The sequence below is a fragment of the Anomaloglossus baeobatrachus genome, chromosome 3 (assembly GCF_048569485.1).
Source record: "Anomaloglossus baeobatrachus isolate aAnoBae1 chromosome 3, aAnoBae1.hap1, whole genome shotgun sequence".
Lineage (NCBI taxonomy): Eukaryota > Metazoa > Chordata > Amphibia > Anura > Aromobatidae > Anomaloglossus > Anomaloglossus baeobatrachus.
The window spans coordinates 680045621-680057855 of NC_134355.1; the positions used below are offsets into that span (position 1 = coordinate 680045621).

At 39.1% G+C, this 12235-nt stretch overlaps 1 protein-coding gene across 3 annotated transcripts in view; it reads right to left on the reverse strand.

Moving 5' to 3' along the window:
* Positions 1-2712: 2712 nt before the first annotated feature.
* Positions 2713-12235, reverse strand: part of STMN4 (stathmin 4) — a 9932-nt gene continuing 409 nt past the window's right edge. The window contains exons 1-6 of one of the 3 annotated variants that reach the window (XM_075341293.1): positions 8102-8202; positions 7892-7954; positions 6133-6228; positions 5266-5474; positions 4487-4689; positions 2713-3190 (exon numbers count right to left, since the gene is read on the reverse strand). In XM_075341293.1, the coding sequence (XP_075197408.1) occupies positions 4489-4689; positions 5266-5474; positions 6133-6228; positions 7892-7954; positions 8102-8126 (594 nt within the window). In that variant the 5' untranslated portion in view covers positions 8127-8202 and the 3' untranslated portion in view covers positions 2713-3190; positions 4487-4488. Of the gene's footprint in view, positions 3191-4486; positions 4690-5265; positions 5475-6132; positions 6229-7891; positions 7955-8101; positions 8203-12235 lie in introns of those variants that run through there. The other 2 variants (XM_075341291.1, XM_075341294.1) reach the window with 2 other exon arrangements.

Consider the following 12235-nt stretch of genomic DNA (forward strand, 5'->3'; position numbering starts at 1 on the left):
TTACCAAAATTTTCTGGTATATGTCATCATAGGAATAACGACTGAAACTTATATAGGCAACAGATGAATTTATGATTTACTGGGTTTCCTATTTTCATGGTTCCCACAAATCTACATTATTGTGGGCAAGTTCCTACAATGGCCAACATGGTATCTAAAGTCTTTACAAAATCTGTTTTGTCCTCACTGACTGAACTCGAAATGTCTTAAAGAACCCTGGAATTGCTCTCTAAATCCTTATTAATTTATCCACTGAATTATCAATATTTTGGAGAGCTAATGAAATTAATGGGGCTTTACACGCAGCGATATCGCTAGCGAGCGTACCGCCCCTATCGGTTGTGCGTCACGGTCAAATCGCTGCCTGTGGCGCACAATATCGTTAGGAGCCATCACACGGACTTACCTGCCTAGCGACGTCACTGTGGCCAGCAAACCGCCTCCTTTCTAAGTGGGCGGTTCGTTCAGCGTCACAGCAGCGTCACTAAGCGGCCGCCCAATAGAATCGGAGGGGCAGAGATGAGCGACCGTAACATCCCGCCCACCTCGTTCCTTCCTGATTGCCGGCGGCGGCAGGTAAGCTGCAGTTCGTCGTTCCCGAGGTGTCACACATAGCGATGTGTGCTGCCTCGGGAACGACGAACAACCTGCGTCCTCAACAATCAACGATTTTTTGAAAATAAACGACGTGTCAACAATGGACAATATGGTGAGTATTTTTGATCGTTAACGGTCGCTCATTGGTGTCACATGCAACGACGTCGCTAACGATGCCGGATGTGCGTCACGGAATCCGTCGTTGCGTGTAACGAGGCCTTTAGGTTGAAATTTCTCTGTTATTATCAATGTATCAAAATTTTACCAAAATTTTCAGATATATGGTCATCTCAGAGCACATGGAACGCTTACTGTAATTGTTGCATACAACAGTTGAATCTATGACTTATTGGAGTTATTTTTGTGCTGCTTGTTAATCTGCATTACTAGCAAGTGCCTATACCCATATGATGTCTATACATGCTTTGATATATCTGGTTTGTCCAAAAAATTCCAAAAGAAGTTTCGACTGGGTGTCTGAATCATTAGTAATTTCTGTATTGTGTCATATGTGTCACGAGGCAGTTATATTTTTCTTATCAACAGTTTGAAAGTTCTCTATGTTTGTTATCAATTTACCAAAATTTTGCCCAAATCTTTTGGTAAATGGCAGCACAAGGAAAAAAAAAAGAACTACTGAATTTTCTGTAGGCAGCAGTTTATGATTTACTGGACACTTATTTTTGTGTTGCCCCTAAATCTATGTCACTATAAACAAGTTCCTTTGGTTTCCTCATTTGGCAACTTTAGACTTTTTAAAAAAATCTGTCTAGGCCCTAAATGTGCAAAGTAAATCTAGATTGGGTCATAGTATCCTCAGTGTTATTAACCAGTATTACTTTTTCTTACCACCAATATCTAATTTCTTTAAATAGTTTTAAATGTATTGTAATTTTACCAAAATTTTTAGATATATGGTACAGGAAGAAGATTGTAATTTTAGTAGGCAGCAGTTTTAAATAAAATCGTTTATTGGACACATATTTTACAAATTTTAAATTTCTATGTCTTGTCTTAAATTAAGCAAATTTTACCAAACTTAGATTTCTATGCCTTGTTTTTAATTTAACAAAATGTTACCAAAATTTTACATATCTATGAAATGTTTTTAATTTAACAACATTTTTGAAATTTTAAATTTCTATGCCTTGTTTTTAATTTAACAAAATGTTTCAAATTTTACATTTCTATGCCATTTTTAATTGGACACAATTTTACCAAAATTTAACATTTCTATGCAATGTTTTTAATTTAATTTTTTTATTTCAAATTTTAAATTTCTATGCCTTGTTTTTAGTTTAACAAAATGTTTCAAATTTTACATTTCTATGCCATTTTTAATTGGACACAATTTTACCAAAATTTAACATTTCTATGCAATGTTTTTAATTTAATTTTTTTATTTCAAATTTTAAATTTCTATGCCTTGTTTTTAATTTAACAAAATGTTTCAAATTTTACATTTCTATGTCATTTTTAATTGGACACAATTTTACCAATATTTTACATTTCTATGTAATGATTTTAATTTAACAAAATTTTTCAAATTTTAAATTTCTATGCCTTGTTTTTAATTTAAGAAAATATTACAAATTTTAAATTTCTATGCCATTTTTAATTGGACACAATTTTACCAAAATTTCACAAATTTTAAATCTCTATGCCTTGTTTTAATGTGACAAAATTTTAACAGATTTTACTTTTCTATGGCTTATTTTTCATTTAAGAAAATTTTACTAAAATTTTACAAATTTTTAATTTCTATGCCTTGTTTTTAATTTAACAAAATTTCACCAAAATTTTCTGATGTATGATTAATACAAAACACATGGAACAACTAAAGTAATTTCTGTAGGCAATAAGTGAGTCTTTAATTAGTGGGTTCTTTTTTTGCTGTGCGCTAATCTATGTTAAAATAAGCAAGTGCCTACATTGGCAAATATGACTTTTTGATACATCTGCTTTGACTTTGGTGACTCTGAGTAACAATGTCTTGAGTTAGCTCAGGAACTATGTCATAGATATAGTGTAAAGAAGTATGAGGGTTGTCGTCCATTGCATAGTAGAAGTAGTCTTGTAGCCCATGCGTTGAATAATGACACGTACACATTAGTATAACCTGATAATAACGTATGTATTGATGACATAATTATGGTAGACATAGAAAATTAGTGCCAATAAACAGCCCTGTCTATAGCAGACACACAGATCGGTTGGTTCATCTGCGCTACAGTAGCCTGACAACCACCGGCGCTTTCCCCATCACATACGGATGCACTGACGTGAGGTTAATGTCGAAGGCAGGGTTCATGGGTATAACTCTTTAGGACTTGCGGATGAGATGGCCAACCCTTCCCGTTACATCCTCCCAATGCCCGCCCTAAGCTGTCTTAAAAAAAGGTGGCTTTGCCAGTCATCTCTTGACATTCACAAACAAACAAAGCAAAAGAGTCTCAGTCGCTTGACTTTGTGCTGCGCCGCTCGGGCACCTTGTGGGATCCTCAGTCCAAATTGTGAAAGCCACCATCACTTTCTACCTCGAAGCTTCTTCCTTAAGCTCTTTGTTTTTCCTTACTTCTTCTGCATGTTTGTCCTGGCAAGGAGATATTGTTACTGTTAGTCATAGATAATTACCATGTATGTAACAGGTTCATATGATGAATCCATTCAATTTTGACCAACCTCATGACTCACCACCCCAGGGAACACAATAGATTTATCTATTGTTTTTGTCCGAGAGACAACTAAAATCTTAAGAGGTAAAACGTAACATTTTGTAGCACAGGCGTGTCTGCAGAGACTCTGGCTTACCGCCCCGGTCGGGTCACATCCTACCATGCATTTCCACAGCCATCCATGTGTGCTGCTGCCTCCTTGCCCTCTGGACCTTGTGTATGCCGTACAGGGTTTCCGGGGCTTTCCCTAAGATGCACGCGCACAATGGCCCTCCTCTTATAGGGCTTGCATGCCATTTCCCAGAAATGCCTCTCATCCTACGGCTGAGAGGCACTGTGCATTTAAGGCATTCTCCCTTTTAAAGGAGGTGCCTGCGTAACTCCTTTAGTTAGTCAGCTAGTCAGTCTACTACCTAGCTAGTTGCACGTCCTGAGCTCCTGCCCTGTTATCCCTGTGTCAGTTTCCTGTACCTGCCTTCCCATACCTGTCTATCCCTGCCATGCCCATCATTCCTGTCCGAACCTGCCTGGCAAGCCTACCTCAGTCACCCTGCCTGTACCCGACTATACCTAAGTCCATGTCCTGTTCTGGGGGTCAGCTGCCCTGGGAGTGGTACTTGGTGTTTGGCTCTCAGTGGGAACTTAGCCAAGCCCCTCCCACTAAAAGGTAAGCCCGAGTCCACCCTGTGGTCCAATAAGTCCACTAATCCCACTCGCTGCCTCTACACCGGCTGTGAGTGTTACACATTTTGCATCATTTTATAGTAACTGGTTTGAGATGTACTATACTAGGACAGAGCTGAGGTTATTTGAGTAAACCAATCTCTGGCCCGTTGACCTCTATTAATTAGGTTACAGTGAAGTCTCCACCTCCTGGTTGTGATATTGTCCCAAAACTGGATTATAGTGACCAAATGGGTGTTTTAAAATCCCCCTGGTCTTCGAATGGCAGATGAGATTGGAGGAGAGATGATATAGACATTGAGGTGCCACATTCACCAAAAATGTTGGCCAATAACTAGGCTTGGAATATATGGGATCATACCATCATTAAGTGTGAGTCAATGTTTGTAGGTACACAGTCCCTCAACTTGAAATCAGGTGTAGTGCTATAGTGCTACGTAGTATAAGATTTACCACTTGAGAACCCATGGACAGAAGAAGACATTGACTTGAACGGACGTGAAGAACATATTGTGACCACTTTAACTGACCTTTAACTAACCTTCTCCTGCAGACGTTCGATCATGGCGGCTAGGTGGGCTTCCCTGTTCTCCTTGTTGACTTCCATTTTCTGAGTTAGTTTTTCCTTGGCCATTTTAATGAAGTTGTTGTTTTCTTCTATCGCTTTCTGGATGACTTCACGTTCATGTTCCCTTTTCTCAGCCAAGTGCTTGAGCAGCTCGGCCTCCTGACACTGTGTGAAGTAAGAGTGAATTTATGTCAAGAAAGGCATTCATGTCCCTCTTGAAGGGGCAAATAACTCCATAGTTTCATTGCTCTTACGGTAAAGAATCTCATCTATGATGATGGTGAAACCTTCGTTCCTCCAGGCTAGTCTCAGGCTTTAAAGACCACTTGAAGATCTCAAAATTATTCTACCTAAACTGGTGACTGGCATTAGGCCAGTCCACCAAGTCATTATTGCTTGACTAGAGTATGGTCTAAGCCAGACTGTTTGGATCTTTCTGTGAGGCATCTGAAGATTGTCCACTTCTAGGTCATCATGTCTATTACATGAGGAACATATCGAAGCATTTGACCACAAGTGGACAACCATGTCCATGATTCTCTACTATTAAGATATACCTTGAATTTAGCCCTAGGAGAATCCTGATCAGGTCTCCCTTTGCCAATATTAGCTAAACACCACCATGATGGGTTGTCCACCAACCTCAATTGGTCAAAATGCTTCTCTACCGGATGTTGAGTGTTCCGAGTCAGATCACAAAACAATATGGGGTCCAGTTATTTTAGGAGAATATGTATTTACCTTACGTCTTTCTTCGGCGGCTTCCAGTTTTTTCTGAATCTCTTCCAGGGATGGGTCCCGTCGCTGCGGAAGGGAAGCATTAAATTCTGGGACTCCATCGAATGAAGATGGCTTTAGGATGACTTCAAAGGCATGTCCTGAGGCTCTCTTATTTAACTCTATTACTTCCATGTCTGAGATGACGCACCACGTGAGGTCCACAGTGTCTGCTGTAATAAGGGGAGGTACGGTATAAGTTACATTGTATCCAAAGTTCTACATAAAAGTAACAAGATGTTATCTAAACATTCAGGATCTGTATATAACTAAGGCATCTAAGGCATCGGGGGCCAACAAAAGCCCCATAAGAAGACTTCCCATGGTGCTTTAGATACAAGACCATGATACTTTGAGGGTGCCAGTTGTACTGAGATATCACGTTTGGGTGAAATCAAAATTAAAAGGGCCCAGTGCAAAAATGTGCACTATTACTAGTGTTCCATGTGGCAGATGGGGCTTTGGTTCTATTGTATCCTTTGTACCTAAAGGGTCAGGACACTACAGTAGGGTACTGGCTAACCTGATATTGTGGGTGCTGGGTTTAAGGAAGTGATTTGCAAGTTATAAAGCAACCATTTTGGAAAAAGTGGATATTGATTTTTAGGAAAAATTGACTATAACACTTCAGAATCAGTTGCCGAATTCCCAGACATGTGACCAGTGGTTTTTGGTGACATATGCCCAAAATCTATGGATTATGATGAGCAGCTAATATGTATTCCAGATCATATCAGTAAGGTCTGCAATCATGGAGGGAACCCAGTAGGATTTTTATTGAAGACCCAGTGATGTCTATAGATCGTCCTGCTTTCTTCAGCCTCTACTCACCATCATATTTGTAAGTTTGCTTCTTTGCGGGATCAGAGAGGAAACAGGAGCAAAAAAGAGACACGAGAGGAAGCTCCTTCATCTTCTCCTTGTAGGCTGCGGGCAACAAGTAACCAGGTTATTTAGTGATAGATTATCTATCTCTATGTATCCATCAGTCATCTCCTACCCATCCAACTATCCATCCAACAATCCATCCATCCAACTATCCATCCAACTATCCATCCATCCATCCATCCATCCAACAATCCATCCAACTATCAATCCATCCATCCATCCATCCAACAATCCATCCATCCAACAATCCATCCATCCAACAATCCATCCATCCAACTATCCATCCATCCAACTATCCATCCATCCAACTATCAATCCATCCATCTATCCAACAATCCATCTATCCAACAATCCATCTATCCAACAATCCATCCATCCAACTATCCATTCAACAATCCATCCATCCAACAATCCATCCAACTATCAATCCATCCATCCATCCATCCAACAATCCATCCAACTATCAATCCATCCATCCAACAATCCATCCATCCATCCATCCAACTATCCATCCATCCAACTATCAATCCATCCATCCAACAATCCATCCATCCAACAATCCATCAATCCAACTATCCATCTAACAATCCAACCATCCATCCAACAATCCATCCATCCAACTATCCATCCAACAATCCATCCATCCATCCATCCAACAATCCATCCATCCAACTATCAATCCATCCATCCATCCAACAATCCATCTATCCAACAATCCAACTATCCATTCAACAATCCATCCATCCACCCATCCAACAATCCATCCATCCAACTATCAATCAATCAATCCATCCATCCATCCATCCATCCATCCAACAATCCATCCATCCATCCATCTAACTATCAATCAATCAATCAATCCATCCATCCAACAATCCATCCATCCAACTATCCATCCAACAATCCATCCATCCAACTATCTATTCATCCAACAATCCATTCATCCAACAATCCATCCATCCATCCAACTATCCATCCATCCAACTATCCATCCATCCATTCATCACACTATCCATTCATCCAACTATCCATCCAACTATCCATTTATACATCCATTTATCTATCAATCTATCTATCTATCCATTTATCCATCTATCTATTCAACTACCCATCCATCATCTATTCATCTCCTATTTCTAAAGATATCAATCTATCTATCCATCTCAGATCTATCCATCCATCCATTTATCCATCATCTATACATCTATCCATCTATCTATACATCCATCAATCTATCTATCTATCTATCTATCTATCCATCCATCTATACATCGATCGGTCTATCTATCCATCCATTCAACCAACTATCCATCCATCTATTCATCGATCTTTCCATTCATCTATCTATCTATCTATTCAAATATTAATCTATACATTCATTTACCAATCCATCACCTATCCATCCATCCATCCTTCCATCTATCCATCCAACTAATTATCTATCCATTTATATATCCTTCCATCCAACTATCCATTCATTCAACTATGCATTTGTCCATCCATCTATCCATCTATCCATCCATCTTCTATTTATCTATCCATGTATCCATCCATTCAGTTGTCCATCTATGCATCCATCCAAATAGCCATATATCCATCCATTCGTCCATTTGTCCATCTATCCATCCATCCATCTATTCATCTACCCATCCAACTAGCCATCCATCCATCCAGCCATCCATCCATCCATGCCAGTCCTTACCTGCCAGAGTCATGGTGCTGAGGTTCTTGGCGTTCTCTGAGGTTATAGATTGAGGTATGTCACCTATTAATAATAAAAAGTGAATACATTAAGGGGCAATTCAGACTCCTGATAAGACATATGTCACATTATCTGCAGTAACACAGAATTTATTCTAGAAACATCTCTTCTACAGCGCCGTCCTCAGCTAGTGTCTCCTCTAATGGCCACCTCTTTGGTGTTCCTCTGATATCATCTCCAGCAGCCGCCTGCAAATCCCAAGACGTTCTGCCGAGTAATGCTCAATCACTGAGCGAGGAGAAACTAGGACATGAACCAGCCGCGGCCGATGGACGAGCGATAATAATGAGACTTATTTGTGTTCTCTCGGAAACTAGAAATTGTAGGAAACTTGGAAAGGATCTTCTGACATCTCTAAAGGGCAGACAGACAATATTGTCCCTCTAAGTGACATACAGAAGAGCTCTTCTATCTATTTGGGTGAATCTGTTATTTTTGGCTTCTCTGGAGCTTCCCCCCCTCCCGGTGTCAGCACGGCCGGGCGCCACGTCTCTTATTATACCACTAAACAAAGGCAGGATCCAGAGCAGCAATCACAGGGTGACAATGTGCGCCCTGTCCACCATCAGCAGGACGCGCCGCCGGCACATCACGTGCCACTAGTACTTTTTTGATGGATGTTTTTGCCAGAAAGTAACATGTGATTCACTCTATGGAAAGAAATACAGGCAGCTCTGGAGAGATGGCAGCTTGTATATGACAGGCAGAATAACTGGGAGTCATACCAAGTAATTGTCCTCCTATTCAAGCCCCTAGATTTCCCTTTTATTGCCCCCATATAGTATGACGTCAGTATGATGACAATACTGTACCTCCACAACTACCCCAGCAAAGTATGGTGACCACGACACAGTATGATCCCCAACTATGACCCCCACACAGACCTCCATACAGTATAATGGGACTACATACTTTATAATGGTCCCCACACCTCATCACACTGTATAATTACTTCCATACAGTATAATGGCCCTCAAATAGCCCTCCATAAAGTATAAAATCTCCCTCGTAGCCATACAAATATTATAATGGATCCAACATTGCTTTCCATATAGTATCATGCACCCCATAGTCCTCCATTAGTAGATTGGACACCCCATAGTCCTCCATTAGTAGATTGGACACCCCATAGTCCTCCATTAGTAGATTGGACACCCCATACTCCTCCATTAGTAGATTGGACACCCCATAGTCCTCCATTAGTAGATTGGACACCCCATAGTCCTCCATTAGTAGATTGGACACCCCATAGTCCTCCATTAGTAGATTGGACACCCCATAGTCCTCCATTAGTAGATTGGACACCCCATAGTCCTCCATTAGTAGAATGGACACCCCATAGTCCTCCATTAGTAGATTGGAGACCCCATAGTCCTCCATTAGTAGAATGGACACCCCATAGTCCTCCATGTTGTATAATTCATCCTCCATAGTCCTCTATATAGTATAATGCATCCCCTAGGGTCCTCCATATAGTATAATATAACCCCCATCCTTCATATAGCATAATGCACCTCCATAGTCTTTCATATTGTACAATGTACCCCCATAGTCCTCCATGTTGTAAAATGCACCCCCATAGTCCTCAATGTTGTATTATGCACAACTATAATCCTCCATATAGCATAATGCACAGCCATAGTCCTCCATATTATATTATGCACACCATAGTCTTCCATATAGTATACTGCACAGCCTTAGTCCTCCATATAGTATTATGCACCCCCATAATTCTCCATGTTGTATAATGCACATCATAGTCCTCCATATTGGATAATGCACCCCCATAGTCCTCTATATAGTATAGTGCACCCCTCAGGGTCCTCCATATAGTATAATCCAAATGCCATCCCCCATATAGTATAATGTACCCCCACAGTCCTTCATATTGTATAATGCACCCAATAGTCCTCCATATAGTATAATGCACCCCCATAGTTCTCCATATAGTACAATGCATGCTCCATAGTCCTCCATATAGTATAACGCATGCCATAGTCCTCCATATTAGTATAATACACCCCCTATAATCCTCCATATAGTATAACGCAGGCCATAGTCCTCCATATTAGTATAATACACCCCCTATAATCCTCCATATTGTATAATGCACCCCATGGTCTTCTATACTGTTTAATGCACCCTATAGTCCTCCATATAGTATAATGCACCCCATAGTCCTTCATATAGTATAATGCAGCCCCATAGTCCTCTGTATAGTATAATGTATGCCTCATAGTCCTCCATATTGTATAACGAATACTCCATAGTCCTCAATATAGTATAACGCACCCCATAGTCCTCCATATAGTATAATACACCCCCTATAATCCTCCATATTGTATAATGCACCCCATAGTCCTCCATATTGTATAATGCATCCCATAGTCTTCTATATTGTATAATGCACCCTATAGTTTTCCATATAGTATAATGCACCCCATAGTCCTCCATATTTATTATTTTTCTTTTCTTACAGTTAATTTTATTGTTCATTTTTTTAATGTTGCAGATTGTTTTATATTAATCATATTACTTTTGTTCTACATTATTTGATTTAATTTGCAAATATATATATATATATATATATATATATATATATATATATATTCTATGTTTATTATCATTCTTTATTTTCTATGTATTAATGGATACATTTTATGATTATTTAGGACTATTTTTTAGTTTTTTTAATAGAAAGACAATGCTTTTATAAAACAAAAAAAAAGTCTTTCATCTTCTAGAAATTATTTTTTAATTTTAAAAGGACAAAATAAATAAAATTCCCATCCAAGTTAAAAGCGACTCGTTCATGTAAACAAAATCCTCGTGAAGCCGCGTGTCCGGCGGATGTAACATCATAAGCCGTCACGTAACCGCGTCCGGTCATGTGATTGAAGCAACATGTGATTTTTTTCCTTTTTTTTTTCAAAAATATCTTTCGTATTTCGAATCCATGTTACATCAAAACCTTAAATGAAAAGTGTTAAGTTTAGAATATTACATCACTTTTCTGTTTGTATTTTTGTTATTTTTTTTAACTTTTTTATGTTTTTATGAGGCTTGTAAGGGGTCTGTAATGACATTTTGGGTGGTCTATATAATATGTTTGTCGCTAGTATCATGTCCATGGTTGAGCTCGTGCCTCGCACCTCCATGATGGCTTTATAGGGTATAATTGTATCCACAGTATATAACTCAATGACTATCCCTATCTGCTGTGTGTGCACAGGAGACAATGATTTGTGCAGGGTTTTTTTAATTTTATCCCTTTAAATCAGAGCAGACAACACCAGGGTATGAGGCGCCTCGTGCCTCGCGCCTCAATATCCTGCTACCTAGTGATGTCATAGGGACCGGGAATGATACGGACTCGTATGAGCCCTGCACTGCAGATAGGGCCACTACTTATACAATGCGTCATACATGAGACCTGGCCATATAATGGGGATGGGAGGGTAATTTTACTCTTCTCCCATCCTCCTCCCATGACATCACTATTAAATGCACTTCATTGCATCTTTTCTATCAATGGTTGGGCTCATCCAAGTCATAGGAGTTGGGTGTCACCCATTGCAAATAATAGCCTGTGAAGAACACTATACAAAAAGACAAAAACCAAACCATTGAGGCATAGAGTGTCCCAACAATCACCAATAATGAGGCATAATAGACCCTAAAATCCACCACACATTTCCATCCAGCGCTCAAGTGGTTAAAAACGCAGCATCCTCCCCTCCCCAATTTTGTCTGCTTAACCCCTTCAGACAATGATGTCATGTCTTCTGCTGCTCCCACTAGGAAACGAAGCAGATGACACGGACACATGTGGCTCGTTTTCAGATCTCCATACAAGAAAACACCCGGCAGTGTGCCCCTAATTAACTCCTGACAATCCCCCCATCCCACCCATATTTCTGATGCTATTCACACAGGTGACCATTATAAAGCAGGAGACATTACCCATAGTGCGTAGATAACAAATCTTAAAAAAAGCAGCATAAAAAAAAACATATACCATAAACGTAAAAGAAAGAAAATACATAAACAATAGATTGTAGCAAATAAAAATAAAATACATAAACAATATATTGTAGCAAATAAAAAAATAAAATACATAAACAATACATTGTAACAAATAAAACACATAAACTATACATTGTAGCAAATAAAAAAAATAAAATAAATAAACAATACATTGTAGCAAATAAAAATAAAATACATAAACAATACATTATAGCAAAACATTTTTTACATAAACAATACATTGTAGAAAAAATAAAT